The following is a 26,204-nucleotide window of genomic DNA, read 5'->3' on the forward strand; positions in this document are numbered from 1 at the left end:
GCTGAACTGGCAGAACTTAAAAATACTATCAATGAGATCCAATCTACTCTAGATACTCGAACAGCTAGGGTAAATGAGACAGAAGAATGAATTAGTAATCTAAAAGACAAATAGATAGAAAAGAAGGAAAAACAGGAGGCCTGGGAGAAACAGCTTAAAATCCTTGAAAACAGAATTAGAGAAATAAGTGAAGGCATGAAATGTTCCAATGTCAGAATTATTGGAATCCTGGAGGGGGTGGAGAGAGAGAGAGGATTAGAAGATATAGTTGAGGGCGCCTGGGTGGCTCAGTTGGTTAAGCGACTGCCTTCGGCTCAGGTCATGATCCTGAAGTCCCGGGATCGAGTCCCACATCGGGCTCCCTGCTCGGCAGGGAGTCTGCTTCTCCCTCTCCCACTCCCCGTTTGTGTTCCCTCTCTCGCTGTGTCTTTCTCTGTCAAATAAATAAATAAAATCTTAAAAAAAAAAAAAGAAGATATAGTTGAGCAAATTGTAGCTGAAAACTTCCCTAATCTGGGAATGAAACAAACATTCATGTCCTAGAGGTAGAGAGGATTCCTCCCAAGATCAAGGAAAACAGACTAACACCCCAGCATGTAATAGTAAAACTCCCAAATCTTAGAATAAGGAAACCATCTTGAGGGCAGTTAGGGGGAAGAGGTTCCTTACATACAGAGGGAGGAACATCAGAATAATGTCAGACCTATCCACAGAGACCTGGCAAGCCAGAAAGGGCTGGCAAGACATATTCAGGATACTAAATGAGAAGAACATGCAGCCAAGAACACTTTATCCAGCAAGACTGTCATTTAGAATGGATGGAGAGATGCAGAGATTCCACGACTGGCAGAAAATAAAAGAATATGTGACCACTGAGCTGGCCCCACAAAAAATAATAAGGTGGTGTGCTATAAAAGGAGAAAGACCCCAAGAGTGATATACAACAGAAATTTACAATCTATAGAAACAAGGACTTCACAGGCAACATGATGACAATAAATTCATATCTTTCAATAATCACTTTCAATGTGAATGGCCTAAATGCTCCCATAAAATGGCACAGGGTTGCAGATTGGATAAAAAGACAGAACCCATCCATATGCTTTCTACAAGAGATTCATTTTGAACCTAAAGATACATCCAGACTGAAAGTGAAAGGATGGAGATCCATCTTCCATGCCAACGGACCTCAAAAGAAACCTGGGGTAGCAATTCTCATATCAGACAAATTAGGTTTAAGTTAAACATTATAGTTAGAGACACAGAAGGACACTATATCATTCTTAAAGGGTCTATCCAACAAGAGGATCTAACAATTGTAAATATCTATAGCCCTGACATGGGAGCAGCCAACTACATAAGCCAACTGTTAACCAAAATAGAGTCATATTGATAATAATACATTAATTGTGGGAGACCTTAATACTCCACTCTCAGGAATAGACAGATCATCTAAGCAGAAAATCAACAAGGAAACAAGAGCTTTGAATGACACACTGGACCAGATGGACCTCATAGATATGTACAGAACATTCCACCCCAAAACAACAGAATACTCATTCTTCTCGAGCACACAGGGAACTTTCTCCAGAATAGACCACATAATGAGACACAAATCAGGTCTCAACTGATACCAAAAGATTGAAATTATTCCCGGGGCGCCTGGGTGGCTCAGTCGTTAAGCTTCTGCCTTTGGCTCAGGTCATGATACCAGGGTCCTGGGATTGAGCCCTGCATCGGGCTCCCTGCTCAGCAGGAAGCCTGTTTCTCCCTCTCCCACTCTCCCTGCTTGGGCTCCTTCTCTCGCTGTCTCTCTCTCTGTTAAATAAATAAAAAATCTTAAAAAAAAAGATTGAAATTATTCCCTACATATTTTCAGACCATAATGCTTGAAAACTGGAACTCAATCACAAGAAAAATTTGGCAGAAATTCAAACACTTGGAAGCTAAAGACCACTCACCTTAAGAATGTTTGGGTCAACCAGGAAATCAAAGAGGAACTTAAACAATTCATGGAAACCAATGAGAATGACAACAAATCAGTCCAAAACCTATGGAAACTGCAACGGTGGTCCTAAGGGGGAAATACTTAGCCATCCAAGCCTAACTCAAAAAATAGAAAAATCCCGAATTCACCAACTAACTTTACACCTTAAAGGACTGGAGAAAATGCAACATATGATGCCTAAGGCACTCATTAGAAGAGAAATAATTAAGATTAGAGCAGAGATCAATGAATTAGAAATCAGAAACACAGTAGGTCAGATCATCAAAACTAGAAGCTTGTTCTTTGAAAGAATTAATAAGATCGATAAACCACTGGTCAGACTTATCCAAAAGAAAAGAGAAAGGACCCAAATTAATAAAATTATGAATGAAAAGGGAGAGATCACGACTAACACCAAGGAAACAGAATCAATTTTAAGAAATTATTATCAACAACTCTGCCAATAAATTAAGCAACCTGGAAGAAATGGATGCCTTCCTGGTAACTTATAAACTACTGAGACTGAAACAGGAAGAAATTGACAACCTGAATAGGCCAATAGCCAGTAACGAGATTGAAACAGTGATCAAAAACTTCCCAAAAAACAATAGTCCAGGGCCTGAGAGATTCCCTGGGAATTCCACCAAACATTCAAAGAAGAAATAATGCCTATTCTCCTGAAGCTGTTTCAAAAAAGAGAAACAGAAGGAAAGCTTTCAGACTCATTCTATGAGTCCAGCATTACCTTAATCCCCAAACCAGGCAAAGATGCCATCAAAATGGAGACTTACAGACCAATATCCCTGATGAATATGGATTCCAAAATTCTCAACCAAATCCTACCAATAGGATCCAACAATACATTAAAAGGATCATCCACACTACCAAGTGGGATTTATCCCTGGGATGCTAGGTGGTTCAACATTCACAAATCAATCAATGTGAAGGAGTACATTAATAAGAGGAGAGAGAAGAACTATATGGTCCTCTCAATTGATGCAGAAAAAGCATTTGACCAAATATAGCATCACTTCCTGATTAAAACTCTTCAGAATATAGGGATAGAGGGAACATTCCTCAAGTTCATAAAATCCATCTATAGAAAACCCACAGCGAATATCATCCTCAATGGGGAAAAGATGAGAACACTTCTTTTAAGATCAGGAACACGTCAAGGATGCCCATCCTTGCCACTATTGTTCAACATAGTACTAAAAGCCCTAGCAACAGCAATCAGATAACAAAAAGAAATCAAAGGTATTCAAATTGGCAAAGAAGTCAAACTCTCTCTCTCTTTGCAGATGACATGATACTTTATGTGGAAAATCCAAAAGACTCCATCCCCAAATTACTAGAACTCATCCAGCAATTCAGTAGTGTGGCAGGATCCATATATACAATGGAATATTACTCAGCCATCAGAAATGATGAATATCCAACTTTTACATCAACATGGATGGGACTGGAGGAGATTATGCTAAGTGAAATAAGCAAAGAAAGTCAATTATCATATGGTTTCACTTATTTGTGGAACATAAGGAATAGCATGGAAGACATTAGGAGAAGGAAGGGAAAAATGAAGGGGGGCGGGAATCGGAGGGGGAGACGAACCATGAGAGACTATGGACTCTGAACAAACGGAGGGTTTTAGAGGGAGGGGGTGGGGGGATGGGTTAGCCCAGTGATGGGTATTAAGGAGGGCATGTACTGCATGGAGCACTAGGTGTTATACAAAAACAATGAATCGTGGATCACCACATGAAAAACTAATGATGTATGGTGACTAACATAACATAATAAAATAAAATTTAAAAAGAAGCAAAAAAAAAAAACTAATGATGTACTATATGGCGACTAACATAACACTTTAAAATAAAATAAAATTAAAAAGAACCAGAAAAAAATAACTTCTTGAATGAATAAGTTGTTTTCTAGGAAATTAAAAAAGAATAAAGTATCATGCAAAATATTATATTGAGAATCTTTCCTAATTAGGAGGCAAAAGTAATTCTCTCAAATGATTATGGCCCCCAAAACTGTTTTATAATTAGAAGAATATCAATATTCTTAATTAATTTTACCTAGTTAGCACAATTTTTTTTAAAGATTTTATTTATTAATTTGAGACACAGAGATACAGAGAGCGAGCGAGCATGAGCAGGGGGGGAGACAGAGGGAGAGGGAGAAGCAGACTCCTGCTAAGCCAGGAGCCCGATGTGGGGCTTGATCCCAGGACCCTGGAATCATGACCTGAGCTGAAGGCAGACACTTAACCATCTGAGCCACCCAGGCACCCCTAGTTAGCACAATTCTTATATAAATTTTGATGCTGATAGTGCTATAAAAGTATTTATGTATTATAAAATATGAACTTTTAAAACATAAAAGCATATGCAACCCAAAATCACAATCAAAATTGGCTTATCCTAGAAATGCAAGATATTTTAATTTTTGGAATTTATTGATATATACAATCAAATTATTATGTCAAGAGGAGAATAGATGAAATTGTCAATACAGCTGATAAAATGAAACAAAATTCAAAACCATTTCTGATTTTTGAAAATATTATATAATAAAAAGAAAATTTAAAAAACACTCCATATTCTGCTATACTGTCTGTCTACTCTAGTTTCTTAAACTACTAAAGAATAAACAATAAACAATGAAGAGTAAAACAATCTGAAATAGTTCACAAAATTGAAAATGTAAATAATAAACACAAAAAAAGTTTTTTCCCCATCAAATAAAAAAAAGTAAAATAATATAAAGTTCTCATAAATTGGGGTGCCTGGGTGGTTCAGTTGGTTAAGCGACTGCCTTCGGCTCAGGTCATGATCCCGGAATCCTGGATTGAGTCCCATATCAGGCTCCCTGCTCCGTGGGAAGCCTGCCTCTCCCTCTGACCCTACCCCGTCTTGTGCTCTCTCTCTCTCTCTCTCTAATAAGTAAATAAAATCTTTTAAAAGAGAGTTCTCAAATTAGTAATTTAACATTACAAAAGAAGGTATAAAATTAATAGATTATAGAAACATGCATTATTCATGTGTGGTTTGGCTTTTAGGATATAAGAAATCCATGCACTATTGAAAATAAATATATTTGTAATGGAAATTAGTAAAAAAAAAATCAGAAGTGTTATCTGTTAATATATCTCAAGAATTTCTAAACAGTCTGCATTATTTTGCATGGTAATTACACTTCTAAAAATATGTCCTGAGGAAATAGTGTTGATTTTCTGTAAAGATTTATTTATAGTAATGTTTACAATCCATATGAGTGAATTCTAAAACTAAATAAAAGTAAATACAAGGCTGTGTCAGGTGATGTTAGCTCCTTATCTAAAAGTTATTGCCCAGTTTCTTATTTACTAATAGCACATTGATTTCATTCTCAGTTGCAAGGTGACCAGTCTCAAGAACTGATGCTTGATTGGCCTTAGTTAATTATGGCAATCCCATTCCCATTTGCCAGGTATTAATTTCCTAACCTTTCTTGAAGTTTAGAAATACAGCAGTCAATTTGCACCCATAAGATATAAGGGGGAATCTGCTGAGGAGCTTCTAGGAAAATACTTCTAGGAAGTATTCTAAGAAAATACTTCTTCCCTAATAAAAGTCAAGGTACTTTGTCCCTGCCCCTTCTTCCTGACTTTGACTATGCTGTGAAGATGTGATGCTTTGAGTTGTGGCAACCAAAAGGACACAAGCATGAAGACAAAACAAGATAACCGAAGAATAAAAAGAGCCTGGGTCCTTGACAACATTGTTGATCAGCTCAACCAACCACAGTCTCCTGACCTCTAAACTTCATTACATAAATAAATGTGTTTATGGTTCAAGTCACTGCTGCTTTATGTTACTTTTAATTTAGCACATCCTAATTGAGTCAGAGTTAAACTAATTTCCCCACAGCAAAGCTGAGGCTCAAACCCTTGTTTATCTGGCTCATGTTTATTTTTACTGAACCATTTTGACTTTGGGAAAGTCATGCATCCTCTCCGAGTCTTAGTTTCCTAATCTAAAATGGCGTTCTTAATACCTCCTTGGTGGGACTAAGAGCCAAATTAGATAATCTACATGAAAGTCCTTTACAGGTACAGACTGCTATACAAGTACAATCTGTTTACATATAAAGTTTTTGCAGGAACACAACATTGCAACTCATTCATTGTCTCTGAGCTTTCTAGTGGTGCTGAAATACACAAATGTACATTTCATCATGGATCATGTTTTAAGAGTTTGGTAACAGCAGTTTGATACATAGAAAGACCTATTTTTCTCCCTTGGAGAAGTTCAGGTTTGTAAACATGGATGGCTTTAAACATAATAGTCATGTACATGATAGAAACATTTGTAAGAGATTGTTCTTAATGAGAGTGCCAAGACTTTTTAACATGAAGATCAATGTAATACTGAAAATAGATTATGTTAAGCCAAGCAGTTTAGTCCATCAGGTCCATCCCAATGCCCAACATGATCTAACCTCTGATGACCTTTCCTGGGTCCTGGGATTCCTTATCAACCATGTGGACACTCCTCTGTGGTACAGAATGTTACACATAAGGAGTTAAAATTAGAGTTGGTGCTTGCATTTGTTGGTGTCTCTGGGACTTTGTGAAATAGAGAGATAGGAATGTGGGCTAAATAACTGCTATATTTTATTTTACTTATAGGATCATGTCACTCTTCTATTCAAAACCCCCCAAAGGTTCCCTGGTGTACTTAGGGAAAAAATGAAAACTTTTCATCATAGATTTTAAGACTCCACATAGTTTGGCCCATACCTCCTTCTATGACCTCATTGTGTACCATTCTCTATTTCACTTAACATACATCAGCTGCACTAAACTTCTTCTTCTTCCTTGTATATGCCTAATTCATTCCCACCTTGGGACTCTGTACTAGCTATATTCTGTCCCTAGAAGACACCTCCTTAGAGAGGCCTTCCTCCGCTACCTGATCTAAAGTAGCTCTGTAACAGATCAGACCTAACATCTGGCTCCCGAATCCCAAGTGGGTGGACCCTAATTTTGTTGACAGATTTCCCTAATGCTAAATAGTCTTCCTAGGCCTCTGCATTCCTTATTTCCTCTTGATATATGCCATTATCTCATGGAACCCTCCCCTGACCCTGATCCGGTCAGGTGGGCTTTTTGTTGGCACTGTCACTGCTATTATCATAATCTTTGGATTCCATGTTTTGCCTGCTAGACTGGATTAGACACAGGTGGGGTTGACTCTCTTAATCTTGGACCCACTCAGTTGTGAGGCTGGTTCCTAGAATGTGACAGAAATAAGTATCCTGACCAGAGGTACTTACCTTGGAGAGTTCTTGTCCAGGCCCACACAGTTGGCAGGTGACACACTGTCCCCATTGGTCCCAGTACTCATTTTCTTGGCAATCCATGGTGGGAAGGCTGTGGGTACATAACACAAAAACTAGGGAGCTAGTGAAAATGGAAAGTGGTGGCTTGGTTTATGGGTCACTTGGTTTATGGGTCCACTTAATATAGTCTCTGGCTCTGAGTTACAGGGGTTGAGGAAGCCAATCCAAAACAGCTAATGCTTATATAGCCCTGGCCATGTGCCCAGAGCTCTTTTAAATGCTTTATATTTAAAAATAATTCATTGAATACTTTACACCACCATATCAGACATTATTATTATCCTTAACTTACATATGAGGAAACTGAGGCACAGAGGCCAAAAATTTGCCAAAGTTCACACAGTTACTTGTTGTACCACTTGCTGACCTGGAAAGAGAGTAAGACAAGGAGCTAGCTTCCGTCTGGGTGGGTAGAGGATAACCACAATTTTTCACATGTGACCAGCTATTAACAGTTTAGAAAGCACTTTCACATCCATTATTATTTGATCCACACAATAACCATGAGAGGTAAGCACTATAGGGATTATTGTCATTGTTTGGGTGGATAAGAAAACTGAAACATGGTTTTCTTTTGCCAAAACTGTCTTGAATACCTTTGAGGGCCACTAGCTGTCATTGCTTCTGCCCTAGGGAAGAGTGGGAGGGGAGGTGACCCACCATGGAGAAATATCCTGGTACACTAAGGTGTAGAGAAGAAGAAACACTACTCAGATAACAGTTCTCAGAATACACATGGCATAGGGCAGTATCACTAGCATTGACCTGAGAGCTGGGAAATAGAGTTTAATCCTGGGTATAGGGTAACCAATTATCCAGGTTTGCTCAGAACTAAGAGGCTTCCCCAGCATATGGGGTTTTCAGTACTAAAACTGGGACAGTTTCAGGCAAACTGGATTAGTTGTTCAACTTACCTAACTCTTCTTCTTTTAACCTATGCCCTTGGATGAGTCACTTTATCTTTTCTGGCCATAGTTACTTAATTTGAAAAAAGGGGACAGTATGTTTCTCACCTACCTTATATAGTTCTTGGGAGGATTAAATGAGCTATAAGGTCCATCAAACCATTACAAAGACTTGAAAAAGCTACACAAAATAAGACAGAGTTAAGTACAAAGTTTTCTACAAAGATGAATTTAATGAGGGAGACTCAAGTAATTGATACACACGACTTGCACTATTCAAAGACAAAGGTGGTGTGAGATTCTTTTGCTTGTTCCTTAACCTCATACCAAGGTGAACTTCAGGTGGCTATTCAAAGTGCTGAAAATCCTAAGTATGTATGTTGGAAGAGAGGAGAGTGAATGTGAACCCTGAGAGGCCATCACTCTTCCCCTCAAAAGTCCCCAGTGGTGTTAGGGTGAATCATCCTGGCTGGCGTTCTTGTTTGAATGTGTCTTTTCTCACCATCAACTGGAGCATTCTTCCTCATTCCTTCATTCAGAAGAAAGTGGGCTACAAAATTCATTTTTGCACAAACTAAAAATGTTACCTCTTGTGTTGTTTCAATTACTGGCCCATAGTTGTCAGCCTCAATAAACATAGTCCCCTCCATACCTACCCTTCTTAGTAAGGACCAAAACTATCAGTGGCCCCATAGGCCTTATGACAAGGGAATTAAGTGTCATGGGCACAGAGCCAGCATACTGGTCTGGACAACTACCCTGTATCTTTTTCTTACCCACAAAAGCAGAAAAACATTGTCAGAAGCCAAAGAGTAGCCCTGCCCTTGAGATAAGCTCCTGACATAGGCATCTGAAATCTCCACAGCAGCTGCTTCTAGCCTCTGGGTGTCCAAAACACTCTGTTTTGTTTGACTTCCAGACCCCCATTTATCTAATAAATGTTATTTGTCATGAATCTTAACACATCCCTCTAACACAGGCTTTGAGACATATGTTTAGGCAAGACAGGCTTATTACTAAATCCTCATAGCAGAATCCAGGGAATGAACAGACAGTTTTCCCCCACCCCCCGTTTTTGTCAAACTGCTTATAATACAAAATAAATTGTCTCTCATTATAAGCTTAACAAATTGTCTTTATTACAGAGAACAAAATAACATAGACTCTGGACTGTTTTGAAGTCAGGGCATACAGGAAAACTATTTAATAATGGTTAAATGTTATTATCCAGGGGCAAACTCAGAAGTTATGTCAAATTCGTCCCTGTGGTCATCAGTTGTCCTCTGGCAGATGTAATTGCCTTTTTATTGTAAGAGAAGGTGAGAGATAATAATTAGGTTTTGAGAAAATTAGGGTTACTCTGAGGTGTCTCATAACTACATCTAGACACACTTCTAAAATGTCACAGAGGATGAGACTGAATCATCCAAAATCAAGTGGACAGGCCTATAAAATTTTTACATATGTATATAATCACATAAACACTATCCAAATAAAGATGCAGAATCTTTTCATTACCTCAACTGGCTGTCTCATGGCCCTTCCTAGTCAGTACCATCCCCTTCTCCCAAGTAATTTATATTTTGGCTTCTGTCACCATTATTAGTTTTATCTGTCCTTGAACTTCACATAAATTGAATTAATACAAGAACATCCTTGTTTCTGGCTTTCTTAGCTCAATGTTATTTCTGTGAGATTCATCCATCATGTGTGCAGCAACATTTGTCCCTTACCATTGTTGTTTAGCATCCCATTATATGTATATGCCATAATTTATTTATACTTTTTTTTTTTTTTTGGTTAATGGACATTGGGCTTTTTCCAATTTGTGGCCATTATAAATAAAGTTGTTATGCTATGGTCAATTGATTTTCAAAAAGAGTGCTAAGGCAATTTAATGGGAAAAGAACAGCTTTTTTTTTTTTAAAGGTGTTGTGACAAATGGTTCACATGAAAAATGATCAAATTGGATACTTCATACTATATGCAAAATTAACTCAAAATGGACCAAAGCCCCAAATGTAAGGGACAAAACTATAAAACTCTTATTTATAAGAATTTTCTTTATAAGAAATCTTTTTTTATAATTTTTCATTTTTCTTATAAAAATATAGGTGTAAATATGTGACCTTGGACTAGGCAATGTTTTTTTGTTTGTTTGTTTTGTTTGTTTGTTTTTTTAGATATAGCTCTAAAAGCACAAGCAACAAAAGAAAAAATAGACAAATTGTATTTAATGAAAATGTAAAATTTTTGTGCTTCAAAGGACGCTTAAAAAATAAAAAGACAGGGCGCCTGGGTGGCTCAGTTGGTTAAGCGACTGCCTTCGGCTCAGGTCATGATCCTGGAGTCCTGGGATCGAGTCCCGCATCGGGCTCCCTGCTCAGCGGGGGGTCTGCTTCCCCCTCTGCCCTCTTCCCTCTCGTGCTGTCTCTCATTCTCTCTCTCTCAAATAAATAAATAAAATCTTTAAAAAAAAATAAAAAATAAAAAAAATAAAAAGACAATCTATGTAAATGGTGAAAAACCCTGAAAATTCTAGAGATCTGATAAAATACTTATATGTAGAATATATAGTTATGTCTGACAACTCAGAAATAAAGACAACCCAATTAAAAATGGGCAAAGTAGGGGTGCCTGGGTAGCTCAGTCAGTTAAGCATCCAGCTCTTGGTTTTGGCTCAGGTCGTGATCTCAGAGTTTTGGTACTGAGCCTTGAGTAGGGTTCCACACTCAGTGGGGAGTCTGCTTGAGGAAAAAGGAATCTACTCCTCTCCCCCGCTCAACCTCTCAATTTCTCAATCTCTCTCTCTCTAAAATAAATTAAAAATAAATAAATAAATAAAATCTTTTTTTAATGGGCAGAGTATCTGAATATACATCACCCCAAGAAGATATACAAATGGCCAATAAGCACATGAAAAAAATGTTCAACATTATTAGCAATTAGGGGAATGCAAATCAAAATCACAATCACAATGAAATCCCACTTCACATTCACTAAGGTGGCTGTAATAAAAAATAAGGGAGGTAAGTGAGTGTTGGCAAGGATGTGGAGAAATTGGAACCCTCATATATTGCTGGAGAATTGGGACTGCTTTATGTTTTCCAACTGATCTATAAGGTATCTTTTTATTCCTGCTTTAGTGGGTTAAAGTTTAACTCAGACAAGTAAAAAGGTGAAATAACTGGCTGCTGGGTCCTTGCATGTGGTAACCAACTGCTAGAAGCCTAAAAGAATCAAAGGTCTGCCACAATCTCTCTTTATCAGATTTCTTACTCAGTAATTCATATACTCATTAGCCCTATGCTCTCAGATGATATATTTTGTTTAGACCTATTTTGCTCCAGAACTCTTAAGCCTACACAAAGTAACTGGAATATCTATTAATAATTTTATTCTGAGTCAAAACATTTTAACTAGCTAATCAGTTGATAATTTAACTTTTTTCTTTTTACTCATCAGCTACAAGCAAAATCTTGTAGTTTTTAATCTTAAACACTGAAGGGTGCCTGGGTGGCTCAGATGGTTAGGCGTCTGCCTTCAGCTCGGGTTGTGATCCCAGGGTCCTGGGATTGAGTCTTGCATCAGGCTTCCTGCTCCTTGGGGAGCCTGCTTCTCCCTCTGCCTCTCTCTCTCTCTCTCCCTCTGTCTCTCATGAATAAATAAATAAAATCTTTAAAAAAAATCTTAAACACTGAATAAAAAAAGTCTTTTCCAAAAAATTTGTAACAAATATAATGCAAAATGTAATGTAAAAAAGAACATGAAGTTGTACAGTCCTTCTGAAAAATGTTTTTACAGTTCCTCAAAATGTTAAGCATAGAGTTACCATGTGACCCAGAAATTCCACCCATAGGTATATACCCAAAATAATTGAAAGTATATATCCACGTAAAAATTTGTACACGGGTGCCTGGGTGGCTCAGTCATTAAGCATCTGCCTTCGGCTCAGGTCATGATCCCAGGGTCCTAGGATCAAGCCCCACATCTGGCTCCCTGCTCAGTGGGAAGCCTGTTTCTCCCTCTCTCACTCCCCCTGCTTGTGTTCCCTCTCTCGCCGGGTCTCTCTCTCTGTCAAATAAATAAATACTTTAAAATAATTTGTACACAAAAGTTCCTAGTATCTCATAATAGCCAAAATGTAGAAACAATCTGAATGTCCATCTCTAACCACACAACAAAATATTATTCAGCCGCAAAAAGGAATGAGGTACTTGAGACGTGCTACAACATGGATAAATCTTGAAAACAGTATGCTAAGCCAGGCACAAAAAAAGAAATATTGTATGATTACATTTACATGAAATACCAGAATAGACAATTTATAGAGACAGAAAGTAGACTAGTAGTTGCCACGGGCTGGGGCAAAGAGAGAATGGGGAATGACTGTTTAATGGGTAAGCTTCATTTTGGGGTGATGAACTGGTCTAGAACTAGTCATGATGGTTGCACAACTTTGTGAATATGTTAAAAAACCAGTGAATTATAGATTTTATAAAGGTGAGTTTTATGGTATGCAAATTATATCTCAATTTTTTTTAAAAAGCTGGTTCTTCAGCTTGTTCTTTAATTCTATATTATGAACTACCCTGTATTATTCCAGTAGTTATTACCCACCTAAGTTAGCCCCAAAATTAAAATTTTAAAGAGCGACTATGAATATTCTGATATGTGCCTCTGTGATTTTTTTTCCACTCAACTTTTTTCACCCAAATTTATCTAGTGTTGTTTGGGTATATTGATTGGATTTAACCAGAGGGGCTGACAAGTGGCAATATAACTAGTGTCTCTTTATTTTGTCTCTTTGTCACGTGGCTACTCTCCCTGTCCATCCCTCTGTCCTGATTCCAAAATAATAATAATAAATAATAATAATAACAATAACCTAGAAGAGTAAGAATGCAAGTAGACAGGGAAGAGGAGAAGCAATGAGACTGACATTAATAATAATCCTCACATTAGCTCACTGTGCCCTGAATAATCAATGTTGGCCAAGTTTCTGGTAGATGTAAGGTACTCAGGCTGCTGCCGGTGCAGCTGCCTTTGGACACAGCTTGCGGCTGCTGCTCTTCTCAACTTGCACATGCTTGTGGGGTGAAACATGTTCTTTGTATCTAGGACGGGTGGACAGGACAGGATGACAGGTCTAAATTAAGAACTCAGGACTTCAGGGAAGATATTTCCTTTGCCTGAGCAGTGCAGGAGGTGTGGTATTAAAGAGGGTGAGGAAGACAGCAGCTGGTCCATGCACTGTCCATTCCTCTCCTGTGGCTCTACCTAGTGGCCCACATGCATAAGACTGGCAAAAATCAAAGCAGTTGCTCAGCCTGGCCTTGAGAACTCTGCTTTCTTTGAAAATTAAACTTCTAATCTCATAATAATGAGTGCCTTCATTATTTCCAGACATTTGGCCTATAATCCAGATGTTGCTTTATATTTGGTGCTAGCTCTCAGCCCTTCATTTCCTGGCCTTACCTACGGCCACTCCTATCCTAGCTTTCTCTTGCTTATAACCTGCTTCCAAACTACCAAGTATCTTATCTTCCTCCTGCACCACTATCTGTGAATTTTACATTCCTCAGTAGGGTGAATGATCCCAGGCCCAGCTCTGCCATCAGAAGCATGTTCCTCCCCAGGGCTAGACTTAATGTCCCCATTCATACTATGAGTTTGGCCAATCTCTTTGACTAGTGGTTCTTTGTATAGGTTGCACCTTGGGAGCTTCAAAAAATACTGATATTTGGGCCCCATTCCTGAGATTCTAATGTAACCAGTCAGTGGTGTGGCCTCAATATTTGGAATTTTTAAAGTTCATCAGGGGATTTTCACATGGAGCCCACTTTGAAAATTACTACTTTAAGGGTTTTTTTTTTTTTTTTTTTTTGGTTCTTGTCTGTTTTGCCTGACTATAAGGTGTAGTCAGAAAAAGTTTGTTGTTGTTGTTGTTTGGTTGGTTGTTTTTTTTGTCTCTCCCACATTCAAAGGAAACTTGGTGAGGGAGTGAACTGGGGCCTACCCATTGTTTTTTGTTTGTTTGTTTTGTTTTGTTTTTAGAAAAAAATGGGTGATAAAGACAAAGGGGTTGGGCGCCTGGGTGGCTCAGATGGTTAAGCGTCTGCCTTCGGCTCAGGTCATGATCCCAGGGTCCTGGGATCGAGTCCCGCATCGGGCTCTCTGCTCCTTGGGAGCCTGCTTCTCCCTCTGCCTCTCTCTCTCTCTCTCTGTCTCTCATGAATAAATAAATAAAATCTTTAAAAAAAAAAGACAAAGGGGTTGAGGGTGGAGAGTTAGTTTTAAAACATGCTAGATCATGTCATTTCCAATCTCAAAATCTATTGATGGCTCTCCACCTCACACAATACAATTAAAGTCCTTAGAATGGTCAATGAGATGATCTGCCTATTTCCTCTTATACCATTACCACTTTGACTTTATGATCTACTATTCTTCCTCTTAATCTCTTAACTCCAGCCATGCTGGCCTCTTTCCTATTCCTCAGACTAACCAGGACTGTTCCCAACTTATAAGTTCTTCACACTTGCTGCTCCCTCAGTCAGGCAGGTTTTCCCCTAAATATCCACATAGTTCCCTCCCTTATCTTCTTCAGTTCATTATACCATCTTCCTAGTGAGGCTTCTCTGACCATTCCTTTAAAATTGTAACTTCCTTCCATATCTCTTATACCCCTTTGCTATTTCATTCTTCTCAATAGTACTTATAACCATCTAACATCCTATATATCTTATTTATAACTTTATAGCCTGCTCCTCCTCCAATTAGAATGTAAGTACCATGAGATCACACTGCTTTATCTCATATACTTATAACAGTGCCTGACACATAGTAGGCACTAGATAAATATTTGTTGAATTAGTAAATGGTTAAAGACTACAAAGTAATGATCACAATCTTCTGCCTCAGTGAAAGGTTTCACAATTTATAAAAGGTTTCTTATCAGTCAGCTCAATGGATTCTTACAATAACCCCAGGAGTAAGCCAGAGATTATTATCACCAATTAATAAATTTTAAAAAACCCTGAGGCTCAAAGAAAAAAAAAAGATTCCTCTGTATTTATTTATCTAGTAAGAAACAATGCCAAACCACAGGGAATTTAAGACCCATGAATCTGTCATGCTTTCCAAGGCAGTGAACTCTAAAATAGGGAATTGAGGTCCTCCCAGACTGTCACTGAAATTTAATTTTTTATCATTAATATCTTTGTTTGGCAAAAAGGTATTTCCTGAATGTTAATCTGATTGTACTTTTTTTTAAATTTTATTTTATTATGAAAGAATGGTTAGACAGGGTTACTTCCCAAGCCTTAAGAGATAAGGGCCAGGACATGGGTGGTAGCAATAATAGAAAGAAAGTAATGGTGAGGGGAACAGACTTTACAAAAAGCACCACTAGAACCTTACAATTCCATGGATGTGAGAGTCAAAAGAAAAATATGAGTCAGAGAAGACTCTGAGGGAAACCAGAAGAACCTCAAGGACATGAAGAGTGTGAACAGAGAGTTCATTGTTAGAAAAAAAGTCAATATACTTAGGTTTTCAAATCATTTTAAGTATGGAGGGGATAAGAAATGTCAGTGGTGGTGCCTAGCAGGCAATTAAAATACGTAGAATATAGGTTGGGCTTAGAGATAAGTCAAATGCATAAAAAGACCAACTCATGGGTGCATATCAAAATCATCAAGAGGACTTTTAAAAAATACCTATATCCTAGATCAATTAAATCAAAACCTCTGAGAGAGGTGATAGGTAAATTATGGTGGAGGCTTAGATGAACAAAGAAAAATATCAAGAACAAAACATTGAGGGACATCCATATTTGAAGCTAGAAGAGGAAGAAGAACCAGCAGCAACCAAGAGGAAGCCAGGGAAGAAAGAATAAAACCCAGATAGGGTAGTACAGGAAAAAGTTTTAAGAAGTAAGAGGTGAGGGGTACCTGGGTGGCTCAGTCATTAAGCGTCTGCCTTCGGCTCAGGCCATGATCCCAGGGTCCTGGGATCGAGCCCCGTATCAGGCTCCCTGCTCCACAGGAAGCCTGCCTCTCCCTCTCCCACTCCCCCTGCTTGTGTTCCCTCTCTCGCTGTGTCTCTCTGTCAAATAAATAAATAAAATCTTTAAAAAAAAAAAAAAGAAGTAAGAGGTGAATGACAGTATCAACTGTTGGTACAGGGCGGTGGAGGATCATCAAGACTGGGGATGCATTATTTTGACTTTATTTTGTGGGCATGTGATAAAAGTAAATTTTCTTTTAATGTTTGAGTAGATGATAATACCTTCATAGATGTGATTCAGATACCACGGGTGGTAATTATAGTTTTTAACAGGCTTCTCTTTCCATTTCCAAAGTGACTAAAGAATTTCAACTGTTAGTGATAGCAACAACTGGTCCAGTAATGTCAGGATTATCAACAGAGTAGAATGAAGGGAGTCGTGCAAAATTAAAGAAGCCTCACCTATTTACCTTGTCCTTTATTCCAGTATACAGAACAACAGACAATGCCTCTGTAAGAATAAAGATGCTGGGGTAGACAAAAAAATTCTTATTAAAAGCATATTGTCATTTTATAGATAGAATTAATAACCAACTGAACTGGGTCATTTCCACTCAGCCAAAAGGAAATGCTAACCATATGAATTAAATTACTTTTTCTTCAAAACATGTGTGAGCACACACATTCACAAGAACAACAGCAACAAAAACACACAAACCTAAAAAGATAAACATAACTTAAAAGACTATAAATTGAGGAGAAAAAGCTACAAAATATATAAATATTTTTTATTTAGCAACTGCTGAAAAAAATGTTAAGGGAAGGGGAGAAAAGAACTGTGTAGCTAAGAATATAGCAATATAATTAATAAAATGAATGGGATGAAATTAAGACCTGCAAATTTTGGGCTGATTATGAGGGGAAAATATCATTTTAATGATTGTTGAAACAGTCTTCCCAAGTGGGAGCAAAGGCACAGAAACTGCCCTGGATGATGTTCAAGGGGAAAATGAGATAATGCATGTGAGAGTGCTCTGGAAACTCTGGCTTGTGCTACACATGTGAGAGTTGCTATGATTTTTGTTACTATCCCACCCAGAGCGGGGGAGAAAAGGGAATTGGAGACAAGCCACAGGCCAAACACTTAGCCAATATCCAAAGCCCCTACTTTGCTCCACTGTGATTTTAGCCAAAATGAGTCATTTATTAATGTACCAATGACCACAGACACCATCAAATTATGGTATCATCAAAAACTAGTTATCCCACCAGAAGGACTGGGGATAAATATCTATTCACTTCCCAAGGAAGATATGCTTTTGGCTGAGTTATCCCAATTGGGAACTGGATTCATGGTATGTTTTCTTTGCAGGGCTGGGAACTGGATAAAACTCAGTCAAGGGTACTAATTTCTGATTTCTATTAATGTTTTGTTTTTTTTTGTTTGTTTGTTTTTGCCTCACATTCTCTCCACCCTGTCTAATTTACCAAGCAATCTGGAATAGCTATATCTTTCTGAAGGTGTCAGTAAGAACAGTGCCCTATCTCCCAAAGCAATCTAAATTCAATCAAGCACACTATCTCTTCCTCACTGGCCAGAAAATAAAATATCATAAAGAAGCAGACATACAACCTGATGAGCATTTCAGAGTATAGCTCAGGTCCACTTATCCTTCCAATAGAAATGGGACAACCAGTCCATAAAATGTAGCCTGCCTTTATAGGGTATGAGATATTGATACCAAAATATTTTTTTGCCTTTTTTTAGGGTGCCCAATAAAAAGAAGAAACATTAATATAAGACTTGGCAGGGTAATGGGAGAAAGGTGAGACATATAGCAAGAAGCCTATGATCTCGTATGTAAACACACATTCTGTAAGACAATTTTCAGAATCCTATAATCTTAAGAGTTAGAAGGAAGTTTAAAACTCTTCTTAGCCACAACTGCCTGTTGTCCAATAAGGAAATGCCATCTAGCTCTACTTGATTTTTTTTTTTTTTTTTAGAAATAGGTACCTCGGTATTCACATTCATGGCATCACATATTCCATTATTGTTTTGTTTTGTTTTGTTTTTCCTCTTTGGCAGCTGGTTAAAACTTCAAACCACAAGATAATTGAAAACATATTATGGAATCCCAAAAGGATTCTTCAAGGCAAACTAACCCCATTCCTTGATGAACTAGATGGGGCGACTAAGGCCCAGAGAAGGGATAAAATTTTCCCAAAGTCACATAGTTGGTCAGTGGCAGAGACAGGACTACAATCCAAGTATCCAAATTCAGGGCTTAGTGGCTTGTCTATTTCCCATAATTAAAGAAAGGGTGGACCCAGGTTTAAGACTAATTACTTGGTGAGTAATTAGGTTGTAGCTTCTCTCCCCGCCCACCACCACACTCACACTGCCTAAACTTGGCTCAAAGGAAAAAATTCCAAAATGTAGGTTGGGTCAGGAAGATGTGGCCCATGGAAGGGAAGTGGTCCTTTTGGCTTACTCACCTTATCATGGTGACTAACAATCTCCTGTAAGTGAAGACATCTTAGTCTTTGATTCCACCATATATGTTACATGACAATTGCTTTATTTTTGAAAATGTCATGATATCTTTTAGGATGCTTAAGGGATATCATAACTGTAGTCACCCTGGGAAGGGAAGGATGGATTTCTGGTCACTCAAAAAATACTTAAGTGCCTTCTATGCTAGGCATTCTGTTAGGACATGGTGGCAAGAGGAAAAACCAGAGGTGAATAAAACATCGTCTCTACCTTTAAGAAATCATAATCAATCTTGTGAGGAACATAGAAAACATATGTAGTTAATTCTAATCCAAGACAAACTATAGCCATCCTCATATTTCCTATGAACACAGAAAAATGCCTTCTATTTTCAGACTAGGTGAAGCTGAGTCACATCCCTCCTGTCACGTATCCAATGGGAAAACTGATAGATGGAGCTAGTCTCCAGAAAGGAAGCAGAGAAAAATAGTTTCTGCTTCAACCTCCAGCTTCAGCTCTGAGAAATAGCTCCAAAAAATGTTTCATTCTCTGCAAAAGGCATTCAAGTAGAGCAGGTCAAGAAGACATCTAAAGGAAGGTTTTATGACCTAGCTTGTGCTCCCTGGTAGTGGTATTGCTTGCCTTTCCTCTGGCACTAGGGACTTTTTCTCCCTTAAAGAGCCTTTCTAAATGAGGTCTTTCAGAGAAAGAATAACTAGTATAAAGCAAGTAGATAACCCATTCTCTTCTAGTCTCTTTCTCTAGTGTCAAATTTGGCCTAATTGCCCAGCCTATATTTTAAATACAAACAACTGTGGAAAATGAAAAAAAAAAAAAAAAAAAGAATGACATTAACCTTGGAGTAAGAAAAATTTAACTTCCAGTTGTGGCTCAGACACTCACTAACTAAACAATCTCTAGAAAGTTTTATTTTCTTTGGCCTGTTTGGCCACCTGTACAATAAAGATAAGAAGACCTATACCTTTCCTAGTTGGGGTGAGGAGTCAGTGAAATGATGGGTTTGAAAATATCTGACACATAATGGGAACTTAAGAATTAATAAATTATAAAAGGAACTTGTCACAGTCACCCATCCTGCTCCTTATGCAGTGTTTCTCATCACTTTGAAGGTACCATCACCCCAATTTATATAGCTAAAAACCTCACAGTCTTATTTGACTTGACAACATGCCATGTGAGAAATGGTAGGAAAAATGGGCTCTTTGACCTGGGATCAGAAGATGCAGGAAATCGGGTCTCTGTCCTTCAGATCTATAAAGAACTATCATGGAAAAGAATAAAGAGACTGCTCTGAGTTGCCCCAGGGAGAATGACTAAGACCTCAGAGTGGAAACCATAGGGAGAATGAGTTCAGTTTAACAAAAGGAAGAGCTTTTAAAGAGTCAAGGCTTTCCATGAAGGGAATGGACTCTCTCAGAGATTACTAAGTGCATTCCCTCTGGAAGTGTTCAGAGACTAACAAGGATGTTTCAAGGTGAAGTCAACTGCAGTGAAAGAAAACTATGATTCATGAAAGCGTGCCATATGTCAGATACTGTGCTAGTACTTTACAGGGATTATCTCCCTTCATCCTCCCAATAAAACTATGATTTAAGTACTATTGTCCCTGCTTTTCAGAGTAGAAAACTGAGGCTCAGAGAAGTTCAATATTTCTCACTGGACTTGGGGCGCCTGGGTGGCTCAGTCATTAAGCGTCTGCCTTCGGCTCAGGTCATGATCCCAGGGTCCTGGGATCGAGTCCCACATCGGGCTCCCTGCTCCGCGGGAAGCCTGCTTCTCCCTCTCCCTCTCCCCTCTGCTTGTGTTCCCTCTCTCGCTGTGTCTCTCTCTGTCAAATAAATAAAATAAAATAAAATAAAATAAAATAAAATCTTTAAAAAATATTTCTCACTGGACTTACAGCTGGTATTATAAGTGGGTGGGAAGAACAACTCTTCGTTGTTGGCACTAAATGCCATAGTGCCTCAGTCATTTATATATATGTGTGCCTGGGTGGCTCAGTCAGTTAAGTGTCTGCCTTCGGCTCAGGTCATGATCCTGGGACCCTGGGATTGAACCCTGCGTTGAGCTCCCCGCTTGGCAGGGAGCCCCCTTCTCCCTCTCCTCTGCCTGCTGCTCCCCCTGCTTGTGCGTTCTCTCTCTCTGTCAAATAAATAAATAAAATCTTTAAAAATTAAAAATTAAAAACAAATCATGCTTCCCACACATATTTCTAAATGCTATATAGAAATACAATCCTGACTAGGAATGATGGATAAATAATATGTTTAGGATCACAGACAGCAGATAAGTAGCAGACTCAGGACTTGAACACAGCTGTCTAACTCAGAAAATGGATATACGGGGCGCCTGTGTGGCTCAGTAGTTAAGCATCTGCCTTCAGCTCAGGTCATGGTCCCAGGATCCTGGGATCAAGCCCCACATCGGGCACCCTGCTGGGCGGGAAGCCTGCTTCTCCCTCTCCCACTCCCCATGCTTGTGTTCCCTCTCTCGCTGTGTGTCTCTCTCTGCCAAATAAATAAGATCTTGAAAAAAAAAAAAAAAAGAAAGTGGAAATACTTTCTATTGTACCATCCAGAGAAGTAGATGGAACTGGGATTGGAATGTACAACCTTTTTAAAGCTTAAGCCAGTCCCAAGAGATTCTGATTCTTTTTCATTCCCCCTTTTTAAATCTCATATAGTTTATCAACTTATAATTCTGTAGATTCAACTTTGTGATGTCTTATAAAATGTATTACCTCCTTTCTATTCCCAAAGCCACCATTTCAGCTCCAGGGTCTCATTCCCTCTCTGCATCCGGTTTATCCACCTCTCGTGCTTTCCTACTGCAATCCAGCTGACTCATATTTACCAGATTATTCTTCCGGAAACATAAATTTGACTTTTTTTCTTTAGCTCAGAAATTTTCAATGGCTTTCCAGTTCTTGTCCAATTAAACAGAAAGTCTAGCATCCAAAAGTTTTCCAATTTGTCACCAATGTACCACAGCAAACTTAACTTCCACTTTTCCCTAATTGTACTCTAAAATCCAGTTCAGCCTGTGTTCTTTTCACATGTCTTGATCTTTCCTGCCTCCAAACAGTTGTTCCTGTTGTTTTTCCTGCTTCCATTGCCTTCTCTTCTATCTCCACCTGTTGAAATCCTATCTGTGCTTCATGGTCCATCTTAAATAATAATAATAGTTAACATTTATTGAGCGCTTATTTTGGTGCAGTCACTGTGCTAAGTGTGTACAAATATTTTACACGGATTATCTAATTTAATCCTCACAAAAACGATGAAGTAGCACTATTATTGTCTCCATTTTAGCCTGCAGTAAACCAGAGTTCTGAAAGGGGGAAGTAGTTCTACTTGCCCAATGTCACACAAGTTAATAAATGGTGGGGATGGGATTTGAACTCAAGTAGTCTGTCTCTGGAGCCTTAAAAGTTGTGACAATGTCAAAAATGTCTTTCTGATTATCCCTGGTTCAACTTGAAGTGGTCCTTATTTGACAACCTCAAAGGATTTTGACTAAACCTTTAAAGCCTATCTTTGCTATATATATTTGTTCTTATACCCATGATGAAACTGTCAGGTCCCAGTGCATTTTAAGTATCTATCTCACATAGTGGTGACAAAGCATAGTTGCTCAGTGAGCCTGTTACGTTGGACTGAAGGTATATTGGGGTAAAGGAGGGGATAGGAGAGTGATACAGGGGAAGACGCTCTACACTCTCTTGCCTTAGTTACCCTACATGACAGGGCACTGGCCAACACTGCTAACATCAGTCCAAACTTTGCAGTCTCTGCTTTCCCAGGTTGCTGGCAGGTCTCTTTTTGTCCCCCAGGTCTCACAGCTGCCTTAACCTTGGCCAGTGTTTGGGGTAAAGCAGGATCAAAATATCACTGCTCTGGGCTCAGCTTCCAGGAGTGAGGGATCAAGTAAAAACCTAGTGGGTGAAGGGGCAGACTGAAAGCCCCCAAATAGAGCCCGAGTGTTCTTTACACAAGCCCTGACTTGCCCAGGGGCCACGTGGGTGGGCTGGCAGCTCAATTTCCCTGGGGATGCTTCACATGTCTGATCCAACCCCTCCCTCCCCTAAGCTCCCAGCCTCCTTCTTTTCCTTAACTCTAAACCCCATGTGCTCAGGGTGTTTGGACATGTCCAGGCATGTTCCCAAAGGCCATACAGGTCCAGTAAAAGCCTACACAGGGGCACACTGGCCCTCCAAAGCCATTGGGCTATTAACTCAGGTCCCTGGCACCTTAGACAGCATTCTCGGGATACCAATGGATGGACAGACAGACCACCGGAATGCCTTCACAGACATTCTGATTTTGTAGCTCCTCAGTAGGGTCATCCTAACCTGATCCTGAACTTCCACCCCTATGTCCCACAGATCTGAGCAGCCTTGTCATGCCGGGGAGTGTTCCCGCACTTACCCTGTAAATATATGGATGGATGGATCTTGTTTCAGCAACAGAATTCCTAGACAAACACACCTCAGCGCAGGCCAGACATAGCACCAAGCAAGCCCCCACCCCTCAGCCCCCAGCCTACATACCACACTCACAGTAGATGAAATCCGTTGCAATCACTCAGGCTAATTTCACATCCCTGTGTAGCGGTAACAGCCTAAACCCATTCTCTTTTTCTTTTATGCTACGTCTATTTCTCCGCCCCCCCCTGAGGCTCCCAAAGCAGCTACTAGGCTACTCGAGTGTCTAGGCGTGGCTATGCAAAGAAGTCCCACCCCTGAGACAGACACAGTGCTGTTGGGAGGCGGGAAAGGGGAGGTAAACAGAGACCAAGCCACTCCTATGGAAGGAATCAAAAAGCTCTAGGGACTGTGGGCAGACAGGGAGTTAGGTTTTGCCTGGTCTGTGGGAACAGAGAGAGGGTCAAGTGGTCAGAGGCACCGTGCAGACTTCTTTTCTTGTAACTGTTGCATGGTAGAATGCCGCTAGCTTTTCAAAGTTCTATACATGAATGTTAGCAGGCCTGGAATTTTTCAGAAAATTAGTGTTGGAAAAGTAACAATTTTCAGACACATGGAAAAGCCACTTCCCAGCTTTGGCCCTCTTTTTTTTTTTTTTTCTCTCCTTTGTTCAGAAAGTTAGGATTTGGACAGGAGGAGAGAAGACATAAAACAAGGGAAAGACCACTCAAAATTAAGGAGAATTCGATTGTGGAATCACCTTCTTTGGGCCCCAGAGTCTCTATACAAAGAAGGGGTTGTACTAGATAGACTAAGAGATTTTTTCCAGCAATGACACTCTGGGAGTTTAGAAGTTTATAATCACAGAGTCAGCAGTGGAGAAGTATTGGAATGTTACTAGTACCTGACCCTGAAGAACTTGCAGAGGAATAGGGAAGATAAGACAGACTGGACATAGTCAGAGAACAGCACACAATACTGAATGAGGGGCTGAACTATGAGGTACAGGCTAGATGGGTAGTAAGGGAACAGAGAAAAGGTAAAAATAAGAGAGAAAATATGGCCAGCGAAGGGAAATGCTCTTCAATAGAGTGAAGGGGCCTAAAAAATTGTGGCGTACCAAGTTGCATTATGGGTAGAGGGAAAGGAAGCTTAAGCCAAGGCATGGGGCAGGGTCCAAGCAATGTGCCATGATCAGACTCTGAGGGGCCTTACCTGGTGTGAGCAGAAAGGCTGTATGCTGGGAGCTTAGGGTAAGGTCTCCGTACATAGGCTGCAATGCCTTTGGTGAAAAAAAAAAAGGGCTGAATAGGCTCTGAGGTGACTTTGAATAGGTCCTAAGTGAACTCCAAACATGGCCCCTGGTTAGAGCTGGGACCAGAATGTGGCCTTTTGACTGGTACTGTGGGCTCAGACCTAGAAGGAGGGTAAACTGAGTTAGAATCCTAGGTTTGCCCCTCCTAGCTGTGTGGCTTTGGGGAAATTACTTAACTGCTCTGTGGTTCGGTATCCTCATCTGTAAAATGGGAACAATAGTAATCACTTTTTCATAGGGTTGTTTTGAAGATTGAATGAATTAATACATGTAATAGCCCCTGGCACATGGCAAATGTTATATAAGTATATGCTATCATTATTTCCTTGGGTCTACAGTCATTACACAATAGAAAAAAATACAAGTTTAGGAAGGCATCTGGAAGGAATACAGACTCTAGAATCCACACATCTCTATTCCAACTCTGGTTCTAATATCTACGAGCTGTTGGCTCTTTAGCAGAGGACTTATCCTCTCTGAGCTTTAGTTGTCCCATCTGCAGATAGAGGCTCATAATACTTTCTTTATGAAGTTGTGAATTTAAAGTGAGCTAATGTTCATAAAGCAAAGAGAATACAGTAGGTGTTCAAAGGATATTCTAGGTCCTAGAGTTTAATAAGAATGGGTGTGACTGCAGGATAGGAAATGAATTGGTGGAGTAAGGGCTGGTGGTAGATACCGATTAGGAGATTACTGAGGGGCTGATCTATGATGATGAAAAAAGGGGATGGAAGCAGGAGAAATTGTGAAGCTAAAGTTAAAATCTGTGATGTCAAGGGAGGATCTGAGTCTTCACCGCAGAGTGTCACTTCTTGATATAAGCCTCACTTGGCCAGTCTAGCCCCTGTCCCCCACACCCTGTTTATTTCCTTACTGACACTAAATTAAACCTGTAATCATTTAATTAATTTGCTTACTTGTTTAATGACTGTCCTTTCCCTCCACTAATTGGTAAGCATCATGAGCTAACAGTAATTCTTAGAGAGCATTTGTTATTTGCCAGGCACTCTTCTCAGTATTTTGCATATATTAACTCGTTTAATACTTGTAACTACTCTAGTACTATTCACAGTGAGGAGATGAGAAAACTGAAGCATAGACTGACTTGCCCAATGTCAAGCAGCTAGGAAATGGCAGGGCTGTGAACGAGCCTGATACACAGCAGAAGGAACAAAACAAATTAATGAAAGGACCAGGATGCAAAAGACAAAATGGAAGAGGCCAGGAAGACTTTGAATATATTGAACTGCAGTTGCCAAGGAGCCCCACATGTTGAAATGTTTCACAGATGAAGAAATGTTAGTTGGGAGCAAGAAGGACCCTTTGGCCTGGGGACACTCCCCCACCTGGCACAACCAGGCTTTTATTTTTTAAACACAAGTCCCTTCCAGCTAAGATAGGAACATCATTCAAGGCCAGGATTAGGGGCCTTTCTACAACCTCAGTCTCAAGGGCTTACCCAACTTTTGTGCTCTCAGCTACACTGCTCTACCTCGTTTGATCCTACTTAGCAAACTGAGTATACGAACAGGGAGCCATGTTAGGCCATTGGTAATGCTTACCTGAGTGAACTGAGCTGAAAGGACATTTGTTGGTACATTAGCTAGGGGACAGCATAATCAAAATTCTTCTTTGAAGAAAAGATAGGATGGAACATT

General features: G+C 39.4%; 1 protein-coding gene across 9 annotated transcripts in view; it reads right to left on the minus strand.

Annotated features, from left to right (window-relative positions):
• EDA2R (ectodysplasin A2 receptor) overlaps positions 1 to 23,465 on the minus strand; it is a 62,573-nt gene extending 39,108 nt beyond the window's left edge. For 2 of the 9 annotated variants that reach the window (XM_035012293.1, XM_035012008.1), the window contains exons 1-2: positions 23,358 to 23,464; positions 7,310 to 7,406 (exon numbers count right to left, since the gene is read on the minus strand). In XM_035012293.1, coding sequence (XP_034868184.1) covers positions 7,310 to 7,396 — 87 coding nt within the window. In that variant the 5' untranslated portion in view covers positions 7,397 to 7,406; positions 23,358 to 23,464. Of the gene's footprint in view, positions 1 to 7,309; positions 7,407 to 7,667; positions 10,065 to 23,235; positions 23,325 to 23,357 lie in introns of those variants that run through there. The other 7 variants (XM_035012494.1, XM_035012277.1, XM_035012422.1 and 4 more) reach the window with 5 other exon arrangements.
• Positions 23,466 to 26,204: the final 2,739 nt, after the last annotated feature.

The sequence above is a fragment of the Mirounga leonina genome, unplaced genomic scaffold (genome assembly GCF_011800145.1).
Source record: "Mirounga leonina isolate KUSES-001 unplaced genomic scaffold, KU_Mleo_1.0 Mir_101283, whole genome shotgun sequence".
Taxonomy (NCBI): Eukaryota; Metazoa; Chordata; class Mammalia; order Carnivora; family Phocidae; genus Mirounga; species Mirounga leonina.